At 48.3% G+C, this 27856-nt stretch overlaps 1 protein-coding gene across 2 annotated transcripts; it reads left to right on the top strand.

Annotated features, from left to right (window-relative positions):
* kansl1l (KAT8 regulatory NSL complex subunit 1-like) lies at positions 1-27856 on the top strand. 2 transcript variants are annotated; one of them, XM_020457725.2, is made up of 9 exons: positions 1-247; positions 690-1920; positions 8423-8564; positions 9096-9217; positions 12600-12777; positions 14179-14329; positions 17099-17248; positions 25535-25677; positions 27271-27856. In XM_020457725.2, the coding sequence occupies exons 2-8, from the start codon at positions 911-913 to the stop codon at positions 25672-25674; spliced, it is 1893 nt and encodes a 630-aa protein (XP_020313314.1). In that variant the 5' UTR covers positions 1-247; positions 690-910; the 3' UTR covers positions 25675-25677; positions 27271-27856. The 2 variants fall into 2 exon arrangements, with proteins under 2 accessions (XP_020313314.1, XP_020313321.1); XM_020457732.2 differs by having other exon boundaries at positions 25535-25695.

The following is a 27856-nucleotide window of genomic DNA, read 5'->3' as shown; positions in this document are numbered from 1 at the left end:
TCCACGCCCCCAACCCTCACTCACTCAGGCAGCAACTCAACGTCAAACACAGAGCAGCTGCGGATCTATGGTCCTATGTAAAACCGCGGAGAAAGGACTGTCAACCGAAAGATCTTCTGATAAACTATCTAGCCATACGTTAACGGTTACCGGTTTATGTGTCAAATGAGGAGAAAAGCTTAGCTTGTCACAACACAAGGCTTCAAGAATATTTTTTTTTCGTGGATCCTGTCGATTTTCATTCAAGGTGAGTAACGTAGGAAGAAGATGGTCGATAAGTTATTTGTGTGTTCCAGAAAGCTGTGAAACTTATTGATTTACGCCTGCCAACGGCCTTGTTGTTCGGTACTAACTATTTATGTAACTTCGCTAAATAAATCGATTAGGTTGGATGTCTCTCTGCAGTAAGACAATTGTAAATGTAATCCGTTTCCTCCTTGTCAGTTCATTGACTTGTTTGAGCCACTGCCATCCATGACGTAAACTAACAGTGCAGTTAGGTGGCTAATAGTGACAGTGCCAACTTCTAGTGGTTTGTTTCTTTCGGTCGTCATTGTTCTCTCTATATGTAAGCTAATGTATCCAACTACCTTAACGTTTTTCTACCCATAATTTGCTGTTTTTAGTATATCTAGTTAATTTTCAGTTTGGAGGATGAAGTGCTGATAGTGTTTTATTATTTGATCTAGGGAAAGTCTGAGACCGATCTGACATCCCCTGGTGTGACAGAGAAGAGGGAACGGTCCCAGCCCTGACCAAGCTCTCCAAAACCTCCCTCATGTGCTTTATGTATTGATTTGTTGTTAATAAAAAATTAAAAAATAAAAAATAAAAAATAATTTAAAAAAAAACAAGCTCTCCAAAGACCCCCAATGCATTCCACTTGGCGACCACTCTCGCCCTCAGCAACATGGATGCAGATGGGGAAATGCTCAACATTGAGTGTGATCATCAGTTGAAACTAAAGGAGGGCAGCTATGCTCAGAATGTGTGGCTGAACTTCTCCTCTCTGCCCTTTCTGGACCACTTTTTCTCTGACACAAGTCTCCTTGAGGTTTCAGAGTCGCTCCTGTCCCCTCTGCTACAGGCCTCGGCTGAACAGTACAACACAGTGCTTCTCTCCAGCCCTGGTTCCCTGTGCAACCTCTTGTTCCTCAACAAAAACCTGAAGAATTCCCTGGCGGACTGTCCAGGTGCACAAGACATGTATTTTGTTCGCGTCACTGAACACAATAGCCAAGGTGTGGTTCAGCAGCAGTGTCAGCTCAGTGGCTATGGACCAGATGGCTATGATATCCCCCAGTCACCTACAAAACACTGCCAGGGGGATCTCATGTCCCAGTACAACCCTGCTGTCCCCACACCTGGCATAGCGAGGCAGGAGGAGGGGGGCACCATCAGCACAGACACAGCTCTAGCCCAGCCATGGACCAAAAGGACTAGGAGCCAAGGCCAGGAGCAGCCTGTGACTGCAATGGTGGAGGAGGCAGTGAGAGAGCAGACATGGTGGCATCTCTCCCAACAAGCAGCCCTGTTCGGACAGGCTGGACGGATCCAGAGGAGGCTCCAGGCTCTGCTAGGGGACCACATCTCTCGCCACTGCATCTTCCAGCTGGAGGGTCTAAAGAAGATGCAGGGCAGGGAGACCCCGGGTCCCCCCACACCCCCAGCTGACACCAAACCCTTTGATACAGCCATGGGGCAGAGACCGACAGGTACACAGAGCCACAGGACACAGGGGCCTGCCCTACTGCAAACCTTCTCAGTCCCATCGTCTTCTAAAGACATCCAGGAGTTTGCCAGCTATGCCCAGGCTGTGCTGCGCACGGTGCAGGAGGCTGTAGACTCTGATGCCACAGAGAGCAGCTCAGATGAAGAATTGGCGCCTGAGCAGAAATGGGGGACCAGGTCTCAACCAGTGTGAGTAGAGGGAGCAAGAGAGACATTCTGGTAATATGCTGTAATTATAATGTTCTTTATTACTCATGAGAAACACAATCTGTAGTTAAGTTGAGTAAGAATGATAGTGTTGTATTTCAGGCTTTACTGGGATGCAAAAATATTGCCATAGGCTAAACATAGCTCCCTATTAAAGTTTTATTTTTTTGCCTGATTTTGTTTTCTCTGTTTTTTCCAGGTTTCAGTTTTTTGTTCTGGTCAGGTTTTCACTCTCAATTTTTTAAACATTTTTTTTATAGAACATTAAATGCTGTTGACTTTCTCAGTCAGAGATGGGTAACTGTGATGGGTGTGGCGGCCACGAAAAATCTGAACTCATGAGTGGCTGCAGTGGCTCGCAGGTCTGCGTACCCACATCCATACCCACACATGCAGTCAATTGATTTGCACAGTCAATCTATTTGTGCTGTTAAACTACAAACTGACTTAACTAAATGCATTTTACCAGTATCCAGGGCCGAACCTGGCCTTTTGGGGGACCTATGCGAGATTTGGTTGGTGGGCCCCCACGTCACGGGCAAAACATTGTACTGGCCCCATCTTTAAATGTTAGTTTAAAGTTAATTTCCTCCAATTCTACACATTTTTGCCATGGGTTGTAGAGGAATGTTTTGGAGCAAGTTTTCTGCAATTCTACACATTATGCCTTGAGCACAGAGAAAAGTTTGCAATGTTATACCAAATGTCATGCAATTCTACTCATTTTGCCATGACTTATATAGTGTTAACATGTGCTACATGACCAAAAGTATGTGGACACCTGCTCGTCAGAACATCTCATTCCAAAATCATGGGCATTGGCCTCCAATCTTGTGGGAAGGCTTTCCACTATGTGTTGGAACATTGCTGTGGGGACTTGCTTCCATTCAGCCACGAGCATTAGTGAGGTCAGACACTGATGTTGGGCGACATGGCTTTCAGTCAGCATTCCAATTCATCCCAAAGGTGTTCGATTGGGTTGAGGTTAGGGCTCTACAGGCCAGTCAAGTTCTTCCACACCGATCTCGACAAACCATTTCTGTATAGACCTCGCTTTGTGCACGGGGGCATTGTCATGCTGAAACAGGAAAGGGCCTTCTCTAAACTGTTGCCACAAAGTTGGAAGCACAGTATTGTCTAGAATGTCATAGCGTTAAGATTGCCTTTCACTGGAACTAAGGGGCCTACCCCGAACCATGAAAAACAGCCCCAGACCGTTTTTCCTCTTCCGCCAAACTTTACAGTGGTTACTATGCATTGGGGCAGGTAGCGTTCTCCTTGTATCCGCAAAACCCAGATTTGTCTTTTGGACTGCCAGATGGTGAAGCGTGATTCATCACTCTAGAGAATGCGTTTCCACTGCTCCAGAGTCCAATGCCTGCGAGCTTTACACCACCCCAGCCGATGCTTGGCATTGCATATGGTGATCTTAGGCTTGTGTTCGGCTGCTCGGTCATGGAAACCCATTTCATGAAGCTACTGACAAAAGTTATTGTGCTGACGTTGTTTCCAGAGGCAGTTTGGAACTCCGGTAGTGAGTATTGCAATGGAGGACAGGCTATTTTCACTCGTTACGCGCTTCTGCACTCGGCCTACTACTTCACGGCTGAGCTGTTGTTCTCCTAGACGTTTCTACTTCACAATAACAGCACTTACAGTTGACCGGGGCAGCTCTGGCGGAGCAGAAATGTGACGGAACTTACTTGTTGGAAAGGTGGCATTTTATGAAGGTGCCACGTTGTAAGTCACAGCTCTTCAGTAAGGCCATTCTACTGCCAATGTTTGTCTATGGAGAGTAAATGGCTGTGTCCTCGATTTTATACACCTGTCCGCAACGGGCAATCCACTAATTTGAAAGTGTGTCAACGTACTTTTGTTTATATAATGTACTTCTGTCGGTCAATTTCTTAAGCTAAGACAGGCGGGAGGAGGGGGCGCTCCAAACAATAGGTACCATAACGTTGGATGCCAACCGGCGATAAACCCCACAAGAGGTGATGGTGAAAATGGTAGACAGTGGCTTTCACCCTCCACTGTCGGACACTGTTTTCCCGCAGTTCAGCTAACGACGACGAGGGCAGGCGGGAGCGAAGGACACTGTGCTTGCTAGCTAGTCCTACGGAGTACTCCGGTACAAGCTAGCTAGCACACAGTATCGCTAACTGGCAAGTTAGCTAGGACACAGTGTTGCACACGCTTAAACAGGGAAGTTATTTATTGTTGCTCTTTAATTATTTGTTATTCTTATCTTACTTTTTTTAAAGCTATTTTCTTAACTACATTGTTGGTAAGGGCTTGTAAGTAAGCATTTCACTGTAAGGTCTACACCTGCTGTATTCGAACTCGCCAAATCAACCAAAAGTCGCTGGGGCAGCCTCAAAAAGTAGCTACATTTGCCGCTTTACTCGTTTACCAATAAAAGTTGCAGGAGGGGTCTGAAACCTCTCTAAATCTATCTACAAAGTCGATAAGTTGTCAGCACTGAAACGGACTCTGTGGGAATAGGGCTCCAACGGGCCGCCCCCTTCTTGCCTTCTGAATGATGTCGGTGTTGGTTAAAGTAAGCTACTTCTATGCAAATGTTGATCAGTACAATCAAATAAGTCCCAAATCGAAGGGAAACAGATTGTCATCTGTGGTCCCTTGAAATCAGCTAAAACCAACTCAATAACTCAATGCATGTACACACTTCTATTGACTAGGTTATGCATTCACCTGTATTGTGAATAGCCCTATGCTACATCTTGATTTACTCAGTTTATCAATAGAGATGTACCATTCAAATAAATTGTTAGATTTGTAAAAACGAGGCCTAATTGATTATTTAATGCATACATTGCCGTCTCTGAAAATGTTTGACGTAGAACAATGATATGATATTGAACTCAAAAGATGCTCAACGTTTGAACAGCGTAGTAGCTGAGTTTATCCGTGTGGATCAAGTGCCGTTCTGTGACTTAAACTGTGTGCTTTCTTTTTTTGCCGTGGCATTGATTTGGTATCGTGATACTAAACCTGCAATCGGGTTAAAATGAAATATTCTGATATTGTGACAATACTAGACTGACTGACCCAACGAGAAAAAATGCTAATGCACAACCACATTTTGAAATTGTACCTCTCAACAGTAAGTTAAGACCCTGACTTTTTATTGTTATTTTGTTATTGATCTTCGGGGCCTACAAAATGGGCTGCCAGTTGCCCAACCCTGTTCTAAGTCCACAACAATGCGTAAACCACATCACTAAGACCACTTTAGAGGTCTGGGAAAGATGTAAGAAATGTAGATTTTGCGGTGTAACTTGTTTGGTTATCAATGTTTCGCTAGCGTCCATGTGTTTTGTAATTTGTGAAAACAAATGGCAACTGAATTGACGCAAATAATTATGATATCATTCTGCCAGATAGGCTTAGGCTACATTGTAGTTAATATTTAATTGAGAAGGTTTTGGGAAAGCCTTACCAACTACCAGAAGACTTTCATTATATTAGCCTCATCGCTAACCTCTACACAAGGTGATAGACAAACACGCGCACACAGACAGGGGCATGTGCTGTTGCCTCTTCAGAAAGTTCAAGGAAAATACACCACTGATGTTCATGTCTTATGATCTTGCGCAAATGAATGTTCTACACTGATTTTTTTTTATAAATGTAAAATGTTTGTCCCATGTTTTATGAGCTGAAATAAAAGATCCCAGAAATGTTCCATACGCACAAAAAGCTTATTGCGCTCAAATGTTGTCCACAAATTTGTTTACATCCGTGTTCAGTGAGCATTTATTCTTTGCCAAGGTAATTCATCCACCTGACAGGTGTAGCATATCAAGAAGCTGATTAATCAGCATGATCATTACACAGGTGCGCCTTGTGCTGGAGACAATGAAAGGCCACTCTAAAATGTGCAGTTTTGTCACACAACACAATGCCACAAATGTCTCAAGTTTTGAGGGAGCGTGCAATTGGCATGCTGACTGCAGGAATGTCCACCAGAGCAGTTGCCAGAGAATTGAATGTTCATATCAAATCTTATTGGACACATACATACTTAGCAGATGTTATTGCGGGTGTAATGAAATGCTTGTTCCTAGCTCCAACAGTACAGTAATATCTAACAATTCACAACAATACACACATGTAAAATAATGGAATTAAGAAATAAATATTAGGAGAAGCAATGTCGGAATGGCATTGAATAGAATACTGTATATACAAATGAAATGAGTAAAGCAGTCTGTAAACATTTTCTACCATAAGCCACATCATTTTAGAGAATTTGGCAATACGTCCAACTGGCCTCACAACCGTGGACTACGTGTATGATGTCGTGTGGGTGAGCGGTTTGCTGATGTCAACGTTGGGAACAGAGTACCCCATGGTGGCACTGGGGTTATGGTATGTGCAGGCATAAGCTACAGACAAGGAACACAATTTCATTTTATTGATGGCAGTTGAATGCACAGAGATACTGTGACAAGATCCTGATGCCCATTGTCGTGCCATTAATTCGCTGCCATCACCATGTTTATTTACACAATTCTGGGAAGCTGATAATGTCCCAGTTTTTCATGGCCTGCATACTCACCAGACATGTCACCGATTGAGCAAGTTTGGGATGCTCTGTATCGACATGTACGACAGCGTGTTCCAGTTCCCGCCAATATCCAGCAACTTTGCACGGCCATTGAAGAGGAGTGGTACAAAATTCCACAGGCCACAATCAACAGCCTGGTCAGCTCAATGCGAAGGAGATGTTTTGTGCTGCATGAGGCAAGTTCTGATCCACGCCCCTACCTTTTTTTAAGGTGTCTGACCAACAGATGCATATTTGCTTTCCTAGTCTAGTCAAATCCATACATTAGGCCTTCATTTATTTATTTAAATTGACTGTCCATATCTGAACTGTAACTCAGTAAAATCATAGAAATTGCTGCATGTTGTTGAATTGTTGCAAATGGTTAAATTCTGTTTTAAAGTCTCTCTGTTTTTAAACTAGAATCGTTCCAAGTCTGTTCTATTCATTACATTTCTTTGGGGTAGAAGGGTCTGTCTTTGTGGCCTTCCTTCCATTAGCTCCTCCATGGGGGAAAGTTTATGGCATACATCCTCCCCCGGGAATATGTTTCGGAGTGGATGGGCTATTTTGGGCCTCTCGACAATGTGAAAACAGTGTGGTTACAACTGTTAATTTTTGTCCACTGTATGTTCATAGTTTGACTTGGGAGTGACCGTGGCAGACTAGGCTAATTCCTGGAAAGTGACATGAGGGGCACACCCTGTAGGCTTTACTTTATGCCCCAAACTACAGCAATAACAGTGTTTTAAGAAAGCAGAGCTCAGCTTTTTTGCTCAGTTGGGTTCAGGGCTGAAAACGTGTGTAGCTGCAAGAGTAGGCTTTAGAATTGCCCCACCAGTATAGAATAGGTGGGTGGGGGGGTGTTTTCCATTGGCCAGCAGCAGTGTCCTTCTGGAGAATGGAGATAGTGCCCAGATACTGTGGGCTGTTTGTTTGTTACAACCTGGAAGGGGATGGCTGCTCCAGTCCTCTCTCGCCTCCTCTCCACTGTGTCGGCCCCAGCGCCTGCTATTGTGTTGGAGAGGAGAGATTGCTTGCCTGGGGATGGAGGTGACATCTCTCTATTGCTTACACTTCTACAAGAGTGTGGACAAGTTCCACCACCTATCCTACAACTCAAGGGATGTCAAAAGTCATTTTCACTTTCCTTGTTGTGAAATGAAACCAAATGTAGAGGTTTTAGTTTGAGAGGCTACAGCATTGGGCCTGTGTTTGTTAGTGTGGTGGTCTATGCCCCACCATTCAAGCCGACCCAGCCGGTCTGATAACCTTTCCCTTTAGTTGTCCACTCTGTTTGAAGTGGCTTGCTCCTGGCATTCCCAGGGCCGCTACACAGAGCCATGGTAACTAAAGCTAACTGGACTGTGGAGTGTCTGCCACAGACAGCTAGCTAGCCTACACCAGAGGAATAGTGGAACGCAGTCAGGAGCTCCATGGAAACCTACACACAGGCACAGCTTGCTGGTGATTTATTTGTGACCTAGATAGACTTCCTACTAGTGTCACTAGCATAAGAACAATTTACCCTCATTAGCCTACAGTATCTGCCACCAATACGAAGAAGCTGATATGCAAAAGCAGCATTTTCATCTGATGCTTTAATAGGGTGAATAATGTAGGTCATAGTGTATTTGTTGGTGTGTAATCATCAACCATATGTCCTCAGCCTCTACTGTTCTGTTGGGCTATCTATATTGTAAAGGTCAGTAAACATACACACACTCCAACCATTCAACCTGTTTCAAGGAAGAGTTTTTGTATTTCATCTGATAAAAAAAAAATCATACAAAACCTAGAGAAATGAATATGCTTGTCTGGTCTTACGCTAAACATAATGGCAGCATTAGCACATCTGTCTTCTATTCACGGTCTGTCTTACCCTTTCTCTCTCTCGCTTCTCTGTCTCAGTAGGCCTGGTTGTGAGTGGAGGTGGCAGAAGGAGAGGGCTGAGGCGGGCAGCAGATGGACCTGGCTACAGCTGCGTGTGGCAGAGCTCGAGGGACGCATCCAACAGCTGGAGGACCTGCACAAACAGATCACCTTCACCAAGGTAAGGCCCAGGTAGGCACGCCCCGAGGTTTAATTAGTTCATTGAAATGGTGTGTTTGGAAAAGGATTAACAATTTTGTTAGTCAGTCTCACCCAGATATATATTTTTTTACAATTGCAGGAAATTAGCTGTAAAATAGCTAATTCTCTCTGTGCCGTGGCAAAATGAGTAGAGTTGCATGAAATTAGTTATAAAATAGCTAATTATCCTCTCTGTGCCATGGCAAAATGAGTAGAGTTGCATGAAATGAGTTATAAAATAGGTAAATCTTCTCTCTGCCCCATTGCAAAATGTGTAGAATGGCAGCAAACATTTTGTCTGCATGCAAGAGTGGGCCAAAATTCCTCCACAGCGATTTGAGACTGATCAACAACTACATGAAGCCTTTGGTTGCAATCATTGCAGCACAACCAGTTATTGAAGATGTCATAACATTTAGTATGAAAGAATATGCAAAAATAGAGAATCAAAGGGGTCAAATATGTTTTCATGGCACTGTGTAGAGGATGATGTGTTGTGTTGTCCTCTCAGAGTGCCCAACTGAGCCAAATCGTCAACAGCCTGATGCCTCCTCTGAACCTCTCTCCCTCTTCCTCTCCAATCTCTAAAGACTCCTGGAGGTGGAAAGGACAGACCAAGAGAGCCTTCAGCAGGTACACACACAATACACCCTGCCAGCCCACATTGTCCTCTCCTGCACAGTTTAGTTTATAGAATCACCTTACTCTTCCTGGGTTCCAACACCTATGGTAGCTGCGTAACCAGGCCAGCCCAGTACAATACAGTACAGCTTGGTTTGGCTCGACTCCGTTTGGCCCAGTAGTGTGAAAAGGGTAATGGTGACCTTAACCCACTATCATGGCAAAACCAGATATTCCCACTAAGCCTGTGTTTTCTCTAATTAATAGGCACCTCTTTGCCAATGAAAATATTTATTCTGTTATAATAGCTGCACCCTGTGCCTCTGTTGCATACTATGTCATGGTGAAAATCAATTGGGCTGTCAATCACTGACTGCCAGAGAAGACTACAGTGTTTGCGTTATTGTGCCGCTGCTTAATTGCTGCCACCATGGAAAAATAAACTAAATGTAAGATGAAATAATACTCAAGACGGCTATCTACATGTGCGCCTCTGTGTGTATGCGTGTGTAACATCGTGTGCCATTGCGAGTCTGCCCGTTGCCAGAGAAGAAAGAGAAAGGAAGCCTGTACAATTTGTTGGACAACACTAACTAGAGCTGAGATGATAAGCCGAAAATGACCGACACTGACATTGCCCTTTTTGCTTACGTCGGTAATTTCAGTGATTAGAATACACAACGTTCCTGATGATTTTTTGTGTGTTCTAAAACCATTATTTGGTCAAGAGTAATGTGCATTATCCTGCTTCCTGCAATGCAAGCACAGTATCTGCCCTGTCCCTGTTTTGCTGCTGGCTCTTACTCCCGCTCCCCCCTTTACACACGGAGTGACAGTTAAGCAACATTTCAAAATATAATTTCAGGAAAGACTCATTTTTTAAAAACGACTGAGTCTCAGCTTTATCTAAGTATAACAATTATTTCTCAACTGTCAATATAGAGGAAATAACATGACTTTACAAACACAGTATGTAAACGGAGCGGCGCATGCCATTTGCAGTGGTAGTCTATATAGACCTGCCTACCAATGGGAAGTTTTTGTAGGACATTTATCATTATATCAATTGCATGGCTAAAGCAACAATATTATATTAAGATTTAGCAATCTAGCTAATGTTTTTTCCTCAGGTGGTAAATTATGTCACATAGGCTGTAGCCTAGGCCAATATGCCCAAAAAACATTAAAGAAATGAATCTCTAAAGAGCCAGAAATATATTAGATGATTCTGGATCCTATTTTGACATGTTGCACTTCATAATATCTATAATGCATTCCCTTAACATGTTAGATGAAATGGCTAACATCTTTAATTTCTTACTTGGCCCTGGAATAAGTCAGTCGTCCCCTCCCACGTAGCTACCTTGCTTCGAAGTATAGCCATTTGATACTTTATACACTGAATTATTTTAGGCTAATGTGAAAACGTTCTAGCATAATTACGTACAGGAGAGCTACTGGCTGTATAGTCTTTTGTTCCAGCCACACTCTAACACACCAGATTCTACAGATTCTACAAATCTGTGTTTGAGCAGTGCTGAATCAGAAGCCTGCATTGGCATGCTGACTGAATGTCCGCCAGAGAATGTATGTCGTTTTAGAGAAATTGGCAGATTTCAGACTACATGTAACCACGCCAGCCCAGGACCATCAGTCTTCTTCACCTGCAGGATCACCTGCGACCAGCCTTTCTGAGCATTTCTGTCTGTAATAACGCCTTTTTGAAGGGTAAAAACTCATTCTGATTGGCTGTGCCTGTCTCCCAAGTGGGTTTGCCTAGGCCCACCCATGGCTGCACACCTGCTCAGTCATGTGCAATTCATAGATTAGTGCCTAATTTATTTATTTCAGTTGATTGATTTCATTATATGAACTGTAACTCTGTAAAATCATTGAAATTGTTGCATGTTAGGTTTGTTTTTGGATTGATATCGAAACCAAAATTCTGAAAACTTTGGATAGCCTAACAAATGCAGATGGGAAACCCGATGCTTCAGCCATCCATAGCCTAGCCCTAGCCAGTATGCTAATAAATCTGTCTGATTTATTGCTAAACTAGCACACCTACGTGTTATAAGAGCCAAGTAGGCTATAGCTTTGGTGAAGAGCTAGCCCTAAAAATACAACTTTTTGCCAACATGGGCTCCTTTCTGGAGGGATATCTAGTAGGTGTGTGGTGCGCGCAGACATCAGTGTATTAAATTCCATTCTGAGTGGCATTAAAGGGTTTAAATTCATCATTTAACCTGCAGATAAACTGCAATCAAAAGCCACATCAAATGTTTCCATACGAAATAAAAAATTATATGGATTACTTAGATGCCAGAGATTAGATTCTGTAGAATCTAATTTCATACCTGTTTTTAATTCAAATGTAAATGATGTGACATAATGGCTTCTAGACAGCCCTGTTATAAGGCACCACCACTCCCTCTAAAAAGCTGGGGTTGAGTTTTTTGGATGGTACTGACTATCCTCAGGGGTGCTGTACTCTAGGACTTCTTCAGAGCTGCTGTTTGTATTTCTGTCCCAGACAGCACAGCAGAGAAGTATTTTGAGCACACCGTTTGTCTAGTTTTGATCCAAGATATTTCAAGCCCGTTCCAAAGAGGACCAGGAGGCGGGGTCGAGGAGGGCCAGGGAGGGTAACTAACTAAATCAGTTGACTTCCTGTAACAAAGGGAAACATAAATATCCCACCAAGGCTGGAAATTACAGGCCCATAGTGAGTCAGTATCCACTAGTTTAGGCCCAAATGGCTCCCTATTTCCTATATAGTGCACTACTTTTGACCAGTGCCCATAATTATCTGGACAAAAGTATTGCGCAATATAGAGAGATGGGTCCTGGTAGAAAGTAGTGGCCAAAGCCGTACTCTACAGCCCAGAGAGGACCTCAGATCTCCTATCCACCACTATGATATTCAACATGCTCCCTATCCTTAAAACAACCGGTGGAAAGGTTTTGTGTCCGGTTATGATTTGGATCAATAACATTAAGCTGAAGTTCTTCCTTCCTCTTGTCTTTTTTACTCTCAATAATTAAGTCTATGGATTTGTTCCAAATTGCACCCTATTCCCTATGTAGTGAACTATTTTGAACTATTTTGATGCTACCCTCAATTTCTAATTTTCTCTGACTCCCATGCCGCCTTGGATGTCATGGAAATATAGATCATATCTGGGAGCACTAGGCTAGATCTTGTTTGAGTTGTTTCAGGGACTGCTGTGTGTATTGACTGACTAAAATGGTGTGAGTTCAGTGACTAAAGGTTCATTTCAAATGGCACTCTATTCTCTACATAGGTAACTACGTTTGACCAGGGCTCTGGTCAAACATTGTATAGTCCCAAATGGCAGTGCACTGAGTGTCGTCGTCTGTTGTCCCCATGCAGGGGCCTGCTCCTGGGAGGATGTGACCCCTTCTCCCAGAAGGGACCCAAGAGGAGGAGAGTGAACCGCAGGAGGCCGCACTTCCTCCAAGTGGATGCCACCTGTGTCTCAGCCCGTACACGACCCCTGGTGACCTATCACAAACCTCGACTCTTCATTAACACCACCCACAGACAGCAGGTAGGGACCTTTTTTTTTACCTCTGGGCCCATATTCATAAAGCATCTCACAGTAGGAGGGCTGATCTAGGATCAGTTTTGCCTTTAAGATCATGATGAATATGATCATGTGGACGGGGGGACCTGATTGTAGATTAGCACTCCTACATACGGCCCCTGATCTTCACCTCTCACTCAGGAGGCAAATCACTAACCACCACATCCTCAATGTGTGATGCTGATGCCTGGCTAAAGGCATCACACAAGACTGAAATACAGTGCATGTCTTTATTCCACGCGTTTGGCCCAACCTGAGGTTAGAGGATAGTGTTGGCTGCCAATAATGAAATGTCAGAGGGTTGAAGAAAAAAAAAATATCCAAAATTAAATTAGGATTCGAGAGCTGTGTCTGCTGTGTCCCTAACGGTGTCATTTAGACACAAGCAGTCTCTGATTGATACATAATAGTCTAATCCTGATGATGTGAAGAGCTCTGTGTAGCAGTTGAACAAGACAAAGTGGAGCAGTGCATTTTTTATGTCAAATCCTGCATGACTGCTATTCCCTGCCACTGGTTTGGTCTGGTCTAGCCTGGTTCCAGAACTGTTTGTGTTTTTGCCTCAGACCAGTTCTATGATGAGTTGGCAAGAGAGCAGAAACAGACTGGCATCATCATCCATCTAGTCTGTTCTGAGCTTTAAATATCAACCTGCTCGGATGTAGGGCTTCAACCTGCTACACACACAGCCCATAAGCCTCTGGTCCAAAGTAGTGCACTATATAGGGAATAGGGTGCCATTTGGGACATTCCCCCAGTGTATCTCCTCAGCCCTGCTGCTGACCCTCTAGTCCAGGGTTCCCAAATTGGCGGCTTGCGGGCCTAATTATTAGTAGAATTTTTATTGTTGGACATAAGACTGTAAAAACACCAGGAAATCAGCAACAAGTGATTTTAATTTGGGAAATCTGTTCCCAAGTATTCCCAGAGACACGTGATTGTACACAAATGTAAGCAAGGTTTGAAATGATTGTTTTGGTGAAATTATATCTGCTTGGACTTCTTGTGGTCAATTTGCAGTCTACAAATTATTAGTAATTATGTTCCGGCCCCCTGATCATCCGCTCAAGAAAAATATCGTCCAGCGTCTGAATCTAGTTGATCCCTGCTCTAGTCTCTACCCCCCAAAAACAAAAGGTGCTAGGTAGAGGACAACTGATTAATCGGAATGGCCTTTGTAAATGAGTTTCATATGGTGGTCATTGTCTCTGAAAGTGTTGCTATCTTCAAGAGCCACAGGTGGTTTGCGTTTAATAATAGTTTCCTTCATTAAATCAGTTGTATCCACAGGTCCTGGAGGTGTAGAGAGTAAGTTATTCTACAATCTGAATGACAGTTTTTATTCATCCCTCCTCTCTCCTGCAGGACTCAGCCTCCCTCTCCTCCTCCCTCTGTGCCACCTTTGTGTCCTGTGACCCCCTGGCCCTGTGTTCTGACCCAGCCTGTTCCTCCGGCAGCACCCTGATCTCCAGGACCAGTGGCTTTAGGACACTCCCTGTTCTCCCTCTCTCCTCAGGTAGGTACTCCTCTCCCTGTGCTGACAGACGATATGATACTCTGTGTTCTTGTGTAAGGCTAACTGGACTGTATGTAGGTATTTTGTGGTGACTGTATTAATATTCCAAATGACAGTTGGGTCACGGTAATCTCCTCTTATGCACTCTGGACATGCTCAAACGGCTGTCAGATTGCTAACAGCCTGGTACTCAGGGCTGTATTGTCCCTCCATCAGGTCCTAACAGCCTGGTACTCAGGGCTGTATTGTCCCTCCATCAGGTCCTAACAGCCTGGTACTCAGGGCTGTATTGTCCCTCCATCAGGTCCTAACAGTCTGATACTCAGGGCTGTATTGTCCCTCCATCAGGTCGTAACAGCCTGGTACTCAGGGCTGTATTGTCCCTCCATCAGGTCCTAACAGTCTGGTACTCAGGGCTGTATTGTCCCTCCATCAGGTCCTAACAGTCTGGTACTCAGGGCTGTATTGTCCCTCCATCAGGTCCTAACAGTCTGATACTCAGGGCTGTATTGTCCCTCCATCAGGTCCTAACAGTCTGGTACTCAGGGCTGTATTGTCCCTCCATCAGGTCCTAACAGTCTGGTAGTCAGGGCTGTATTGTCCCTCCATCAGGTCGTAACAGCCTGGTACTCAGGGCTGTATTGTCCCTCCTTCAGGTCCTAACAGTCTGGTAGTCAGGGCTGTATTGTCCCTCCATCAGGTCCTAACAGCCTGGTACTCAGGGCTGTATTGTCCCTCCATCAGGTCGTAACAGCCTGGTACTCAGGGCTGTATTGTCCCTCCATCAGGTCCTAACAGTCTGGTAGTCAGGGCTGTATTGTCCCTCCATCAGGTCGTAACAGCCTGGTACTCAGGGCTGTATTGTCCCTCCATCAGGTCCTAACAGTCTGGTAGTCAGGGCTGTATTGTCCCTCCATCAGCTCCTAACAGTCTGGTACTCAGGGCTGTATTGTCCCACCATCAGGTCCTAACAGTCTGGTACTCAGGGCTGTATTGTCCCTCCATCAGGTCCTAACAGTCTGGTACTCAGGGCTGTATTGTCCCTCCATCAGGTCCTAACAGTCTGGTACTCAGGGCTGTATTGTCCCTCCATCAGGTCCTAACAGTCTGATACTCAGGGCTCTATTGTCCCACCATCCACTATGATGTCAATGCAAATGCAATCAAAAATCACATCAAACCCTTATCTAAACAGTATGTGCTTTTAAAACTCACCTCACTGTGATTGATCAATTTGATGGAAGAAGTTCAACAACAGGTTGAAACTGAGTGGAAAACATGGTTGATGTGGATGTTGTTTTAAAGCCTTAACATAATGAAATGGGCCGAGCTTTCTAAGGTGATGATTCATTCAAAGCATTTAAAGCTGCACTATGCAGAAACCTCTCCACCGGTTCGTGGTCGCTAACATTCTAATAGTTTGCCTAATTTCAGTATATGTGACAAAACAAGCACGTATCGTGAAGAGAATCATTGTAACATATAAACCAGTGTTTCCCAACCCTGGTCCTCGAGTACCCCCAACAGTACGCATTTTATTGTAAAGCTGGACAAACATACCTGATCCAACTTGTCTACTAATCCAGCGCTATAACTAAAATGTGTACTGTTGGGGGTACTGTAGGACCAGTAAAGGGAAACACTGATTTGAACTGCTCGGAAATATATTTTCCATAACCAAAAATATTGTATTTTCAGCTGTTTGAAGCTAGTGTACAAAACTGAAAGTAAAAGGAAACTGAAGAATGGGAACCATAGAAATAGAGCACACAGAACAGATCTACTGCTTCTTAGACTTGCTTTCAATTAAGAACGACAGATCTATAACAACTTTCTATGTGAATTTGGTGGGGTATCCCAAAAAGATACCATACATATTGTAGCTTTAAGACTTTGTATGTTGAACACCAATACGCATATTATTGTCCATTTACAGATGTGAAATATAGAATACAGCACAGTGTATTCTGCAAAACATGTATTCTGTTTCCCTGTCCTTCTCAAGCCCTTTAAATCACCTTCCCTGGTCTGTGTTTTCCTGTAACTCTATGTATTGTGCTGTGGAGGTTAAATCCCACGTACCCTCACTCTCAAAACAGCTCTCTCTGTTGTATATGGAATGTAGACTGTAGAGTTATTAAGATGGGACAGGGGTGTCAAATCAACAATGCAGCTGTCAGCTCTACTCCGCACTGCTGTACTGTGATGAGGTTATTACTGGGAACTGGCTAGGAGTTGGTGTATTGGCTCTTATAATTTGGGTGGTTCGAGCCCTGAATGCTGATTGGCTGACAGCCGTGGTATATCAGACCGTATACTACGGGTATGACAAAACATTTATTTTTTTACTGCCCTAATTACGTTGGTATCCAGTTTATAATAGCAATAAGGCACCTCTGTGGTTTGTGGTAAATGGCCAATATACCACTTCTACGGGCTGTAAACCGGCACTCTTCATTGTGCAATAAAACAGCCCTTAGCCATGGTATATTGGCCATATACCACACCCCCACATGCCGTATTGCTTAATTGTACAGGCGTGGGCAGACTGTTTGGCTCAAGGGCCACATCGGGATTTCGATTATTATTTTTTACAAAATTCATTGTGGGCCGTATCTGCTCTAGTATGTAGTGAGGTAGGTGGAGCGATTCAGAGAGTCATGCTCATTGTTCAATTCATAATATTCTAGAATATTCTTCTTCTTCTAGTCCCCTCTTCAAACCTAATACAGTCAGTCAGCAGGTTTGGTCTGGATCTCCTCTCCACAGATAGCCTTCTGTCCCACCACCTCCAGAACGCTGCCCTGCTCAGAGAGGACTGGGTCCAGCAACCTCTACTACCGGTCAAGACAGAGTCCAGTCATGTCTACTACCACCACAGCTGTATGGACAGGGGACACACTTCTCCATCAGGGTTCAGTGAGTAGCATCTAATAGACTATTACTAATGGTTTCAGAAAACAGTATGACCCGTCTTAAAACCAACAGTGTCCCCTGAAACCTGTCAGGGATTTTTCTTTGTTCTTCCTCATTTAAAGTAATAGATTGACAGTGATCTCAGCTATGCTGCTATCTTGTGTAAATACTCCTACTGAGCTACCAGTGTAGATGCATTGGCTATAATTCTCTTTTGTCATCTCACCAGGGGACTTTCACAGCAGTAAGCTCTGAGTTAGCCAGTCTAATCATTACTCTCCTGTTGCTCCTCGCTGCTTGCTCTGTTGGCTATTGACTGCAGGGGGGTTAACGATCCTAAAGATTCCTAACGATCCTCACTGGGCTGAAGGGAGCGGTTCTGAGGCAGTGCGCTGTGGCTGGAGAGAAGGGCTGGCTTGAGGGGCTGGGGCACTGGCACATGGCTAATGAGAATGCTGGGTTAGTTTTAGAGACCTAACTCACTCTGCTCCACTCGATTTCCTGTCAGCCTGAATCACCCCACATAGACAATTATTGATCTAAAAAACAAACATCACAAGGAATATTCTACTGACATTTGCTATTATGTGGAAGATCACCCTGTCTCGTTCGCTTGAGGGGGAGATGTGGTGGGAGAGAGATGTGGTGGGAGAGGGATGTGGGGGTGATGTGGTGGGAGAGAGATGTGGTGGGAGAGAGATGTGGGGGTGATGTGGTGGGAGAGAGATGTGGGGGTGATGTGGTGGGAGAGAGATGTGGTGGGAGAGAGATGTGGTGGGAGAGAGATGTGGGGGTGATGTGGTGGGAGAGAGATGTGGGGGTGATGTGGTGGGAGAGGGATGTGGGGGTGATGTGGTGGGAGAGGGATGTGGGGGTGATGTGGTGGGGGTGATGTGGTGGGAGAGGGATGTGGGGGTGATGTGGTGGGAGAGGGATGTGGGGGTGATGTGGTGGGGGTGGTGGGAGAGGGATGTGGGGGTGATGTGGTGGGAGAGGGATGTGGGGGTGATGTGGTGGGAGAGGGATGTGGTGGGGGTGATGTGATGGGGGTGATGTGGTGGGAGAGGGGTGTGGGGGTGATGTGATGGGAGAGGGATGTAATGGGAGAGGGATGTGGGGGTGATGTGATGGGAGAGGGATGTGGTGGGAGAGGGATGTGGGGGTGATGTGGTGGGAGAGGGATGTGGTAGGGGTGATGTGGTGGGTGAGGGATGTGGTGGGTGATGTGGTGGGAGAGGGATGTGGTGGGTGATGTGGTGGGGGTGATGTGGTGGGAGAGGGATGTGGTGGGAGAGGGATGTGGGGGTGATGTGATGGGAGAGGTATGTGGTGGGTGAGGGATGTGGTGGGAGAGGGATGTGGTGGGTGATGTGGTGGGAGAGGGATGTGGTGGGTGATGTGGTGGGGGTGATGTGGTGGGAGAGGGATGTGGGGGTGATGTGATGGGTGAGGGATGTGGTGGGTGAGGGATGTGGTGGGAGAGGGATGTGGTGGGTGAGGGATGTGGTGGGAGAGGGATGTGGTGGGTGATGTGGTGGGGGTGATGTGGTGGGAGAGGGATGTGGGGGTGATGTGATGGGAGAGGGATGTGGTGGGTGAGGGATGTGGTGGGAGAGGGATGTGGTGGGTGATGTGGTGGGGGTGATGTGGTGGGAGAGGGATGTGGTGGGAGAGGCATGTGGGGAGATGTGGTGGGAGAGGCATGTGGGGGGAGATGTGGTGGGAGAGGCATGTGGGGGGGAGAGGCATGTGGGGGGGAGAGGCGGTGGGAGAGGCATGTGGGGGGGAGAGGCATGTGGGGGGGGAGATGTGGGGGGAGATGTGGTGGGAGAGGCATGTGGGGAGGAGATGTGGTGGGAGAGGCATGTGGGGAGGAGATGTGGTGGGAGAGGCATGTGGGGGGAGATGTGGTGGGAGAGGCATGTGGGTGGGAGATGTGGTGGGGAGATGTGGTAGGAGAGGAATGTGGTGGGAGAGGAATGTGGGAAGATGTGGTGGGAGAGGGATGTGGGGAGATGTGGTGGGAGAGGCATGTGGGGAGATGTGGTGGGAGAGGCATGTGGTGGGAGAGGAATGTGGGGAGATGTGGTGGGAGAGGCATGTGGGGAGATGTGGTGGGAGAGGCATGTGGGGAGATGTGGTGGGAGAGGCATGTGGTGGGAGAGGAATGTGGTGGGAGAGGAATGTGGGGAGAGGAATGTGGTGGGAGAGGAATGTGGGGAGAGGAATGTGGTGGGAGAGGAATGTGGGGAGAGGAATGTGGTGGGAGAGGAATGGTGGGAGAGGAATGTGGGGAGAGGAATGTGGTGGGAGAGGCATGTGGGGAGATGTGGTGGGAGAGGCATGTGGTGGGAGAGGAATGTGGGGAGATGTGGTGGGAGAGGCATGTGGGGAGATGTGGTGGGAGAGGCATGTGGTGGGAGAGGAATGTGGGGAGAGGAATGTGGTGGGAGAGGAATGTGGGGAGAGGAATGTGGTGGGAGAGGAATGTGGTGGGAGAGGAATGTGGGGAGAGGAATGTGGTGGGAGAGGAATGTGGGGAGATGTGGTGGGAGAGGCATGTGGGGAGATGTGGTGGGAGAGGAATGTGGGGAGAGGAATGTGGTGGGAGAGGAATGTGGGGAGAGGAATGTGGTGGGAGAGGAATGTGGGGAGATGTGGTGGGAGAGGCATGTGGGGAGATGTGGTGGGAGAGGCATGTGGTGGGAGAGGAATGTGGGGAGAGGAATGTGGTGGGAGAGGAATGTGGGGAGAGGAATGTGGTGGGAGAGGAATGTGGGGAGATGTGGTGGGAGAGGGATGTGGGGAGATGTGGTGGGAGAGGGATGTGGGGAGATGTGGTGGGAGAGGGATGTGGGGAGATGTGGTGGGAGAGGAATGTGGGGAGATGTGGTGGGAGAGGAAGATGTGGTGGGAGAGGGATGTGGGGTAGATGTGGTGGGAGAGGGATGTGGGGTAGATGTGGTGGGAGAGGGATGTGGGATAGATGTGGTGGGAGAGATGTTGTAGCAGAGGGATGTGGGGGATATGTGGTGGGAGAGGCATGTGGGAGAGATGTTGTAGCAGAGGGATGTGGGGGATATGTGGTGGGAGAGCAATGTGGGGGTGATGTGGTGGGAGTGATGTGGTGGGAGAGGGATGTGGAGATGTGGTGGGAGAGGGATGTGGGGAGATGCGGTGGGAGAGGGATGTGGTAGCAGGGGAGATGTGGTGGGAGAGGGATGTGGGGAGATGTGGTGGGAGAGGGATGTGGGGGAGATGTGGTGGGTGAGGGATGTGGTGGGAGAGGGATGTTGGGAGATGTGGGGGAGAGGGATGTGGGGGAGATGTGGTGGGTGAGGGATGTGGGATAGATGTGGGGGAGATGTGGTGGGTGAGGGATGTGGTGGGAGATGTGGGGGAGATGTGGTGGGAGAGGGATGTTGGGAGATGTGGGGGAGATGTGGTGGGAGAGATGTGGTAGCAGAGGGATGTGGGGAGATGTGGTGGGGGAGATGTGGTGGGAGAGGGATGTGGGGGAGGTGTGGTAGGAGAGGGATGTGGGGGAGGTGTGGTAGGAGAGGGATGTGGGGGAGGTGTAGTGGGAGAGGGATGTGGGGGAGGTGTGGTGGGAGAGGGATGTGGTGGGAGAGGGCTGTGGGGGTGATGTGGTGGGAGAGGGATGTGGGGGTGATGTGGTGGGAGAGGGATGTGGTGGGAGAGGGATGTGGGGGTGATGTGGTGGGAGAGGGATGTGGGGGTGATGGGAGAGGGATGTGGTGGGAGAGGGAAGTGGGGGTGATGTGATGGGAGAGGGATGTGGTGGGAGAGGGATGTGGGGGTGATGTGGTGGGAGAGGGATGTGGGGGTGATGTGATGGGAGAGGGATGTGGTGGGAGAGGCATGTGGGGAGATGTGGTGGGAGAGGCATGTGGGGAGGAGATGTGGTGGGAGAGGCATGTGGGGAGGAGATGTGGTGGGAGAGGGATGTGGGGGTGATGTGATGGGAGAGGGATGTGGTGGGAGAGGCATGTGGGGAGATGTGGTGGGAGAGGCATGTGGGGAGGAGATGTGGTGGGAGAGGCATGTGGGGAGGAGATGTGGTGGGAGAGGCATGTGGGGGGGAGATGTGGTGGGAGAGGCATGTGGGGGGGAGATGTGGTGGGATGTGGTGGGAGAGGCATGTGGGGAGATGTGGTGGGAGAGGGATAAGGGGAGGAGATGTGGTGGGAGAGGCATGTGGGGAGGAGATGTGGTGGGAGAGGCATGTGGGGGGGAGATGTGGTGGGAGAGGCATGTGGGGGGGGGGGGGTGATGTGGTGGGAGAGGGATGTGGGGGGTGATGTGATGGGAGAGGGATGTGGTGGGAGAGGCATGTGGGGAGATGTGGTGGGAGAGGCATGTGGGGAGGAGATGTGGTGGGAGAGGCATGTGGGGAGGAGATGTGGTGGGAGAGGCATGTGGGGGGGAGATGTGGTGGGAGAGGCATGTGGGGGGGAGATGTGGTGGGAGAGGCATGTGGTGGGATGTGGTGGGAGAGGAATGTGGGGAGATGTGGTCGGAGAGGGATAAGGGGAGATGTGGTGGGAGAGGAAGATGTGGTGGGAGAGGGATGTGGGGTAGATGTGGTGGGAGAGGGATGTGGGGTAGATGTGGTGGGAGAGGCATGTGGTGGGAGAGGAATGTGGGGAGAGGAATGTGGTGGGAGAGGAATGTGGGGAGAGGAATGTGGTGGGAGAGGAATGTGGGGTAGATGTGGTGGGAGAGGCATGTGGGGAGATGTGGTGGGAGAGGCATGTGGTGGGGAGATGTGGTAGGAGAGGAATGTGGGGAGATGTGGTGGGAGATGGATGTGGGGAGATGTGGTGGGAGAGGGATGTGGGGAGATGTGGTGGGAGAGGAATGTGGGGAGATGTGGTGGGAGAGGGATGTGGGGTAGATGTGGTGGGAAAGGGATGTGGGGTAGATGTGGTGGGAGAGGAATGTGGTGGGGGTGATGTGGTGGGAGAGGGATGTGGTGGGAGAGGGATGTGGGGGTGATGTGATGGGAGAGGGATGTGGTGGGAGAGGCATGTGGGGAGATGTGGTGGGAGAGGCATGTGGGGAGGAGATGTGGTGGGAGAGGCATGTGTGGGGGAGATGTGGTGGAGAGGCATGTGGTGGGGAGGTGTGGTAGGAGAGGAATGTGGGGAGAGGAATGTGGGAAGATGTGGTGGGAGAGGGATGTGGGGAGATGTGGTAGGAGAGGAATGTGGGGAGAGGAATGTGGGAAGATGTGGTGGGAGAGGGATGTGGGGAGATGTGGTGGGAGAGGAATGTGGGGAGATGTGGTGGGAGAGGAAGATGTGGTGGGAGAGGGATGTGGGGTAGATGTGGTGGGAAAGGGATGTGGGGTAGATGTGGTGGGAGAGGGATGTGGTGGGAGAGGGATGTGGGGGTGATGTGATGGGAGAGGGATGTGGTGGGAGAGGCATGTGGGGAGATGTGGTGGGAGAGGCATGTGGGGAGGAGATGTGGTGGGAGAGGCATGTGGGGGGGAGATGTGGTGGGAGAGGCATGTGGTGGGGAGATGTGGTAGGAGAGGAATGTGGGGAGAGGAATGTGGGAAGATGTGGTGGGAGAGGGATGTGGGGAGATGTGGTGGGAGAGGGATGTGGGGAGATGTGGTGGGAGAGGAAGATGTGGTGGGAGAGGGATGTGGGGTAGATGTGGTGGGAAAGGGATGTGGGGTAGATGTGGTGGGAGAGGGATGTGGGATAGATGTGGTGGGAGAGGCATGTGGGAGAGATGTTGTAGCAGAGGGATGTGGGGGATATGTGGTGGAAGAGCAATGTGGGGGTGATGTGGTGGGAGTGATGTGGTGGGAGAGCGATGTGGAGATGTGGTAGGAGAGGGAGATGTGGGGGAGATTTGGTGGGAGAGGGATGTGGGGAGATGCGGTGGGAGAGGGATGTGGGGAGATGCGGTGGGAGAGGGATGTGGTAGCAGCGGAGATGTGGTGGGAGAGGGATGTGGGGAGATGTGGTGGGAGAGGGATGTGGGGGATATGTGGTGGGAGAGGGATGTGGGGGAGATGTGGTGGGTGAGGGATGTGGGATAGATGTGGTGGGAGAGGGATGTTGGGAGATGTGGTGGGTGAGGGATGTGGTGGGTGAGGGATGTGGTGGGAGAGGGATGTTGGGAGAGATGTGGTAGCAGAGGGATGTGGGGAGATGTGGTGGGAGAGGGATGTGGGGGAGGTGTGGTAGGAGAGGGATGTGGGGGAGATGTGGTGGGAGAGGGATGTGGGGTAGATGTGGTGGGAAAGGGATGTGGGGTAGATGTGGTGGGAGAGGAATGTGGTGGGGGTGATGTGGTGGGAGAGGGATGTGGTGGGAGAGGGATGTGGGGGTGATGTGATGGGAGAGGGATGTGGTGGGAGAGGCATGTGGGGAGATGTGGTGGGAGAGGCATGTGGGGAGGAGATGTGGTGGGAGAGGCATGTGTGGGGGAGATGTGGTGGGAGAGGCATGTGGTAGGAGAGGAATGTGGGGAGAGGAATGTGGGAAGATGTGGTGGGAGAGGGATGTGGGGAGATGTGGTAGGAGAGGAATGTGGGGAGAGGAATGTGGGAAGATGTGGTGGGAGAGGGATGTGGGGAGATGTGGTGGGAGAGGAATGTGGGGAGATGTGGTGGGAGAGGAAGATGTGGTGGGAAAGGGATGTGGGGTAGATGTGGTGGGAGAGGGATGTGGTGGGAGAGGGATGTGGGGGTGATGTGATGGGAGAGGGATGTGGTGGGAGAGGCATGTGGGGAGATGTGGTGGGAGAGGCATGTGGGGAGATGTGGTGGGAGAGGCATGTGGGGGGGAGATGTGGTGGGAGAGGCATGTGGTGGGGAGATGTGGTAGGAGAGGAATGTGGGGAGAGGAATGTGGGAAGATGTGGTGGGAGAGGGATGTGGGGAGATGTGGTGGGAGAGGAAGATGTGGTGGGAGAGGGATGTGGGGTAGATGTGGTGGGAAAGGGATGTGGGGTAGATGTGGTGGGAGAGGGATGTGGGATAGATGTGGTGGGAGAGGCATGTGGGAGAGATGTTGTAGCAGAGGGATGTGGGGGATATGTGGTGGAAGAGCAATGTGGGGGTGATGTGGTGGGAGTGATGTGGTGGGAGAGGGATGTGGAGATGTGGTAGGAGAGGGAGATGTGGGGGAGATTTGGTGGGAGAGGGATGTGGGGAGATGCGGTGGGAGAGGGATGTGGGGAGATGCGGTGGGAGAGGGATGTGGTAGCAGCGGAGATGTGGTGGGAGAGGGATGTGGGGAGATGTGGTGGGAGAGGGATGTGGGGGAGATGTGGTGGGAGAGGGATGTGGGGGAGATGTGGTGGGTGAGGGATGTGGGATAGATGTGGTGGGAGAGGGATGTTGGGAGATGTGGGGGAGATGTGGTGGGTGAGGGATGTGGTGGGAGAGGGATGTTGGGAGAGATGTGGTAGCAGAGGGATGTGGGGAGATGTGGTGGGAGAGGGATGTGGGGGAGGTGTGGTAGGAGAGGGATGTGGGGGAGATGTGGTAGGAGAGGGATGTGGTGGGGGAGGGATGTGGGGGAGAGGGATGTGGGGGAGATGAGGTGGGGGAGATGTGGTAGGAGAGGGATGTGGTAGGAGAGGGAGGTGTGGTGGGAGAGGGATGTGGGGGAGGTGTGGTAGGAGAGGGATGTGGGGGAGATGTGGTGGGCGAGGGATGTGGGGGAGGATGTGGTAGGAGAGGGATGTGGGGGAGGTGTGGTAGGAGAGGGATGTGGGGGAGATGTGGTAGGAGAGGGATGTGGGGGAGATGTGGTTGGAGAGGGATGTGGGGGAGATGTGGTAGGAGAGGGATGTGGGGGAGAGGGGAAGATGTTGAGAGATGAAAGCTGCAGTTATTGTCCTGCTTATCTGGCCATGACAGGCAGGCAGCACGACAGTGGCAGTTTGAGGCATTATTTAGGATTCAGTACCACTTTTCCTGTTCAGTCCTGCAACCTTACAGCCCACACTACAGATGACATCTATGTAATTATCAGCCGCCCAACCCCGAACAACATATCTGTAATCCTAACAATGAAACAGGCCTAAAACAAAGACCTTGATTGTTTGTAGAACTGAAGCGGGAAAGCGTTGAGAAGGAATATGTCTAACCTAATGGGATTAATAGTTCAACATTAGACTGATATGTTATTATAGGCTACTCTCTAACCAAGCCTTGTAATCCTATGGGGGTTTGGAGGGTGGTTTCAGACAAGGGGAATTCCAGTCTGTTGCTTTAACTTGGCTGCTGTGTTATTCCAGATTGCAGCTACAAGCAGCATGGGAGGAACCGGAGGGGAGTGGCCAGGGGTGTGTCACCTGTCAGATGGGCGGGCTCTGCTCAGACCCCACACAGGAAGGCTTATTGTGGAGAGGAAGAGGAGACACCCACAAGACCATAGAAGGTACACTACATGACAAAAGTACGTGGACACCTGCTCGTTGAACATCTCATTCCAAATTCATGGGCAGTAATATTGAATTAGTCCCCCCCCCTTTTGCTTTTATAACAACCTTCACTCTTCTGGGAAGGTTTCCACTAGATGTTGTAACATGGCTGAAGGGACTTGCATTAGTGAGGTTGGCCTTGATGTTGGGTGATTACTCCTGGCTTGCAGTCGGCGTTCCAACTCATTCCAAAGGTGTTCGATTGAGGTCAGGGCTCTGTGCAGGCCAGTCAAATTCTGCCACAGAACACACCATTTCTGTATGGACCACGCTTTGTGCATGGGGGCATTGTCATGCTGAAACAGGAAAGGGCCTTCCCAAAACTGTTGCTACAAAGTAGGAAGCACAGAATCGTCTAGATTGTCATTGTATGCTGTAGCATTGACTGCCCTTTACTGGAACGAAGAGGACTAGCCCAAACCATGGAAAACAGCCCCAGACCATTGTCCCTCCTCCACCAATGCATTGGGACAGGTAGTGTTCTCCTGGCATCCGCCAAACCCAGATTTGTCCGTCTGACTGCCAGATTGTGAAGCGGGATGATCACTCCAGAGAACACATATCCAGAGTCCAATGGCAGCGAGTTTACACCACTCCAGACGATTCTTGGCATTGCACATGGTGATCTTAGGCTTGTGTGCGGCTGCTCAGCCATCGAAACCCATTTCACGAAGCTCCCAACGAAAAGTTTTTGTGCTAATGTTGCTTCAGAGGCAGTTTGGTACTCTGTCTTGAGTGTTGCAACCGATGACAGATTAATTTTACACGTTAACACTCGGTGGTTCCGTTCTGTGATCTTGTGTGGCCTACCACTTCGTGGCTGAGCCGTTGTTGCTCCAAGACGTTTTCACTTCACAATAACAGCACTTTCAGTTGACCGGGGCAGCTCTAGCAGGGCAGACGTTTGACAAACTGACATGTTGGAAAGGTGTAATCCTATGACGGTGCCACGTTGAAAGTCACTGAGTTCTTCAGTAAGACCAATTTACTGCCAATGTTTGTCTATGGAGATTGCATGGCTGGGTCCCCATTTTTATACACCTGTCAGCAACGGGTGTGGCTGAAATAGCCAAATCCACTTAATTGAAGGGGTGATCCCTGGGATGGGATTTTTCCTTGATTAATCAGGAATTTTTGCTTTTTAGGCAATTTCTAATAGAAACGGACCTTTCCCCTAGCTAAGTCATGATTTCCCTGATTTTCTATGTTGTCCTGATCATATCCAACTTACATGTTAGGCTCCCTAGTGGCGTAGCGGTCTAAGGCACTGCATCTCAGACCCTGGTTCGAATCCAGGCTGTATCACATCCGGCCGATTGGGAGTCTCATAGTGCGGTGCACAATTGGTCCAGCGTTGTCCGGGGTAGGCCGTCATTGTAAATAAGAATTTGTTCTTAACTGACTTCCCTAGTTAAATAAAGGTAACATTAAAAAAATATATATACATGCATGTAGCCTGCAGGTGTAGTTATGTATTCACTACACATATGATATGTAGCCTGTTACAGAGCAACCCATGGTGTTCACAGTAATGTGTTGTTTGTCTATAGATGAGGAGGACCTCTTGTCTCAGCTGTCAGACCCTGAGGACAGTCCAGATGAGAGCCTGGAGGATGCTGTTACACCCCAGACCTCACACACACACAAACCGGTACCACACACACACACACACACATTATAGCTTCAATACTGCCTGGCTACTTGTGTGCATTATAGCTCCAATACTGCCTTCCAACTGTCGTGGAGAGTTTACAAAAACTTGTGAATTCAATATAGGCTTTTAATACGAACATATCAGAAGCCTAGATTGTCCGCGGAACACACACTTTTCCAGAGCACTGGCTCTGTATTTATACACATACAACATATGAGTCCATACCACATGCAAATTAAGTTACTTCCCTCAGTCCATCTGCCACCATTATCTTTCAATCTGTGCTTCCTGCTTGTTCACACCCAATAATGCCCATATCTGCTTTCAGTTAAGTTATAATGGTGACAGGACCTCTTCATGTCCCAAAAAGAATACATGCCCATCTTATCCTATGGGCCCCTTATGTTTAGCTTGGTGTGTTCTTTGGTATGTCTGTCCTTATTAGGACTAGTAGACTAAATCAAATCAAATCAAATTTATTT

This window comes from Oncorhynchus kisutch, linkage group LG2 (assembly GCF_002021735.2).
Source record: "Oncorhynchus kisutch isolate 150728-3 linkage group LG2, Okis_V2, whole genome shotgun sequence".
Taxonomy (NCBI): domain Eukaryota; kingdom Metazoa; phylum Chordata; class Actinopteri; order Salmoniformes; family Salmonidae; genus Oncorhynchus; species Oncorhynchus kisutch.
Note: the sequence above shows the minus strand (reverse complement) of the source record. Positions and strands in the feature narration are given on the sequence as shown.

Excerpts from the sequence above, each read along its gene's own strand:
- kansl1l (XM_020457725.2), top strand. The coding sequence starts at position 911 with ATGGATGCAGATGGGGAAATGCTCAACATTGAGTGTGATCATCAGTTG. Across the intron at positions 9,218-12,599 it reads ACCAAGAGAGCCTTCAGCAG|GGGCCTGCTCCTGGGAGGAT; the intron begins GTACACACACAA and ends GTCCCCATGCAG. Across the intron at positions 14,330-17,098 it reads TGTTCTCCCTCTCTCCTCAG|ATAGCCTTCTGTCCCACCAC; the intron begins GTAGGTACTCCT and ends TCCTCTCCACAG.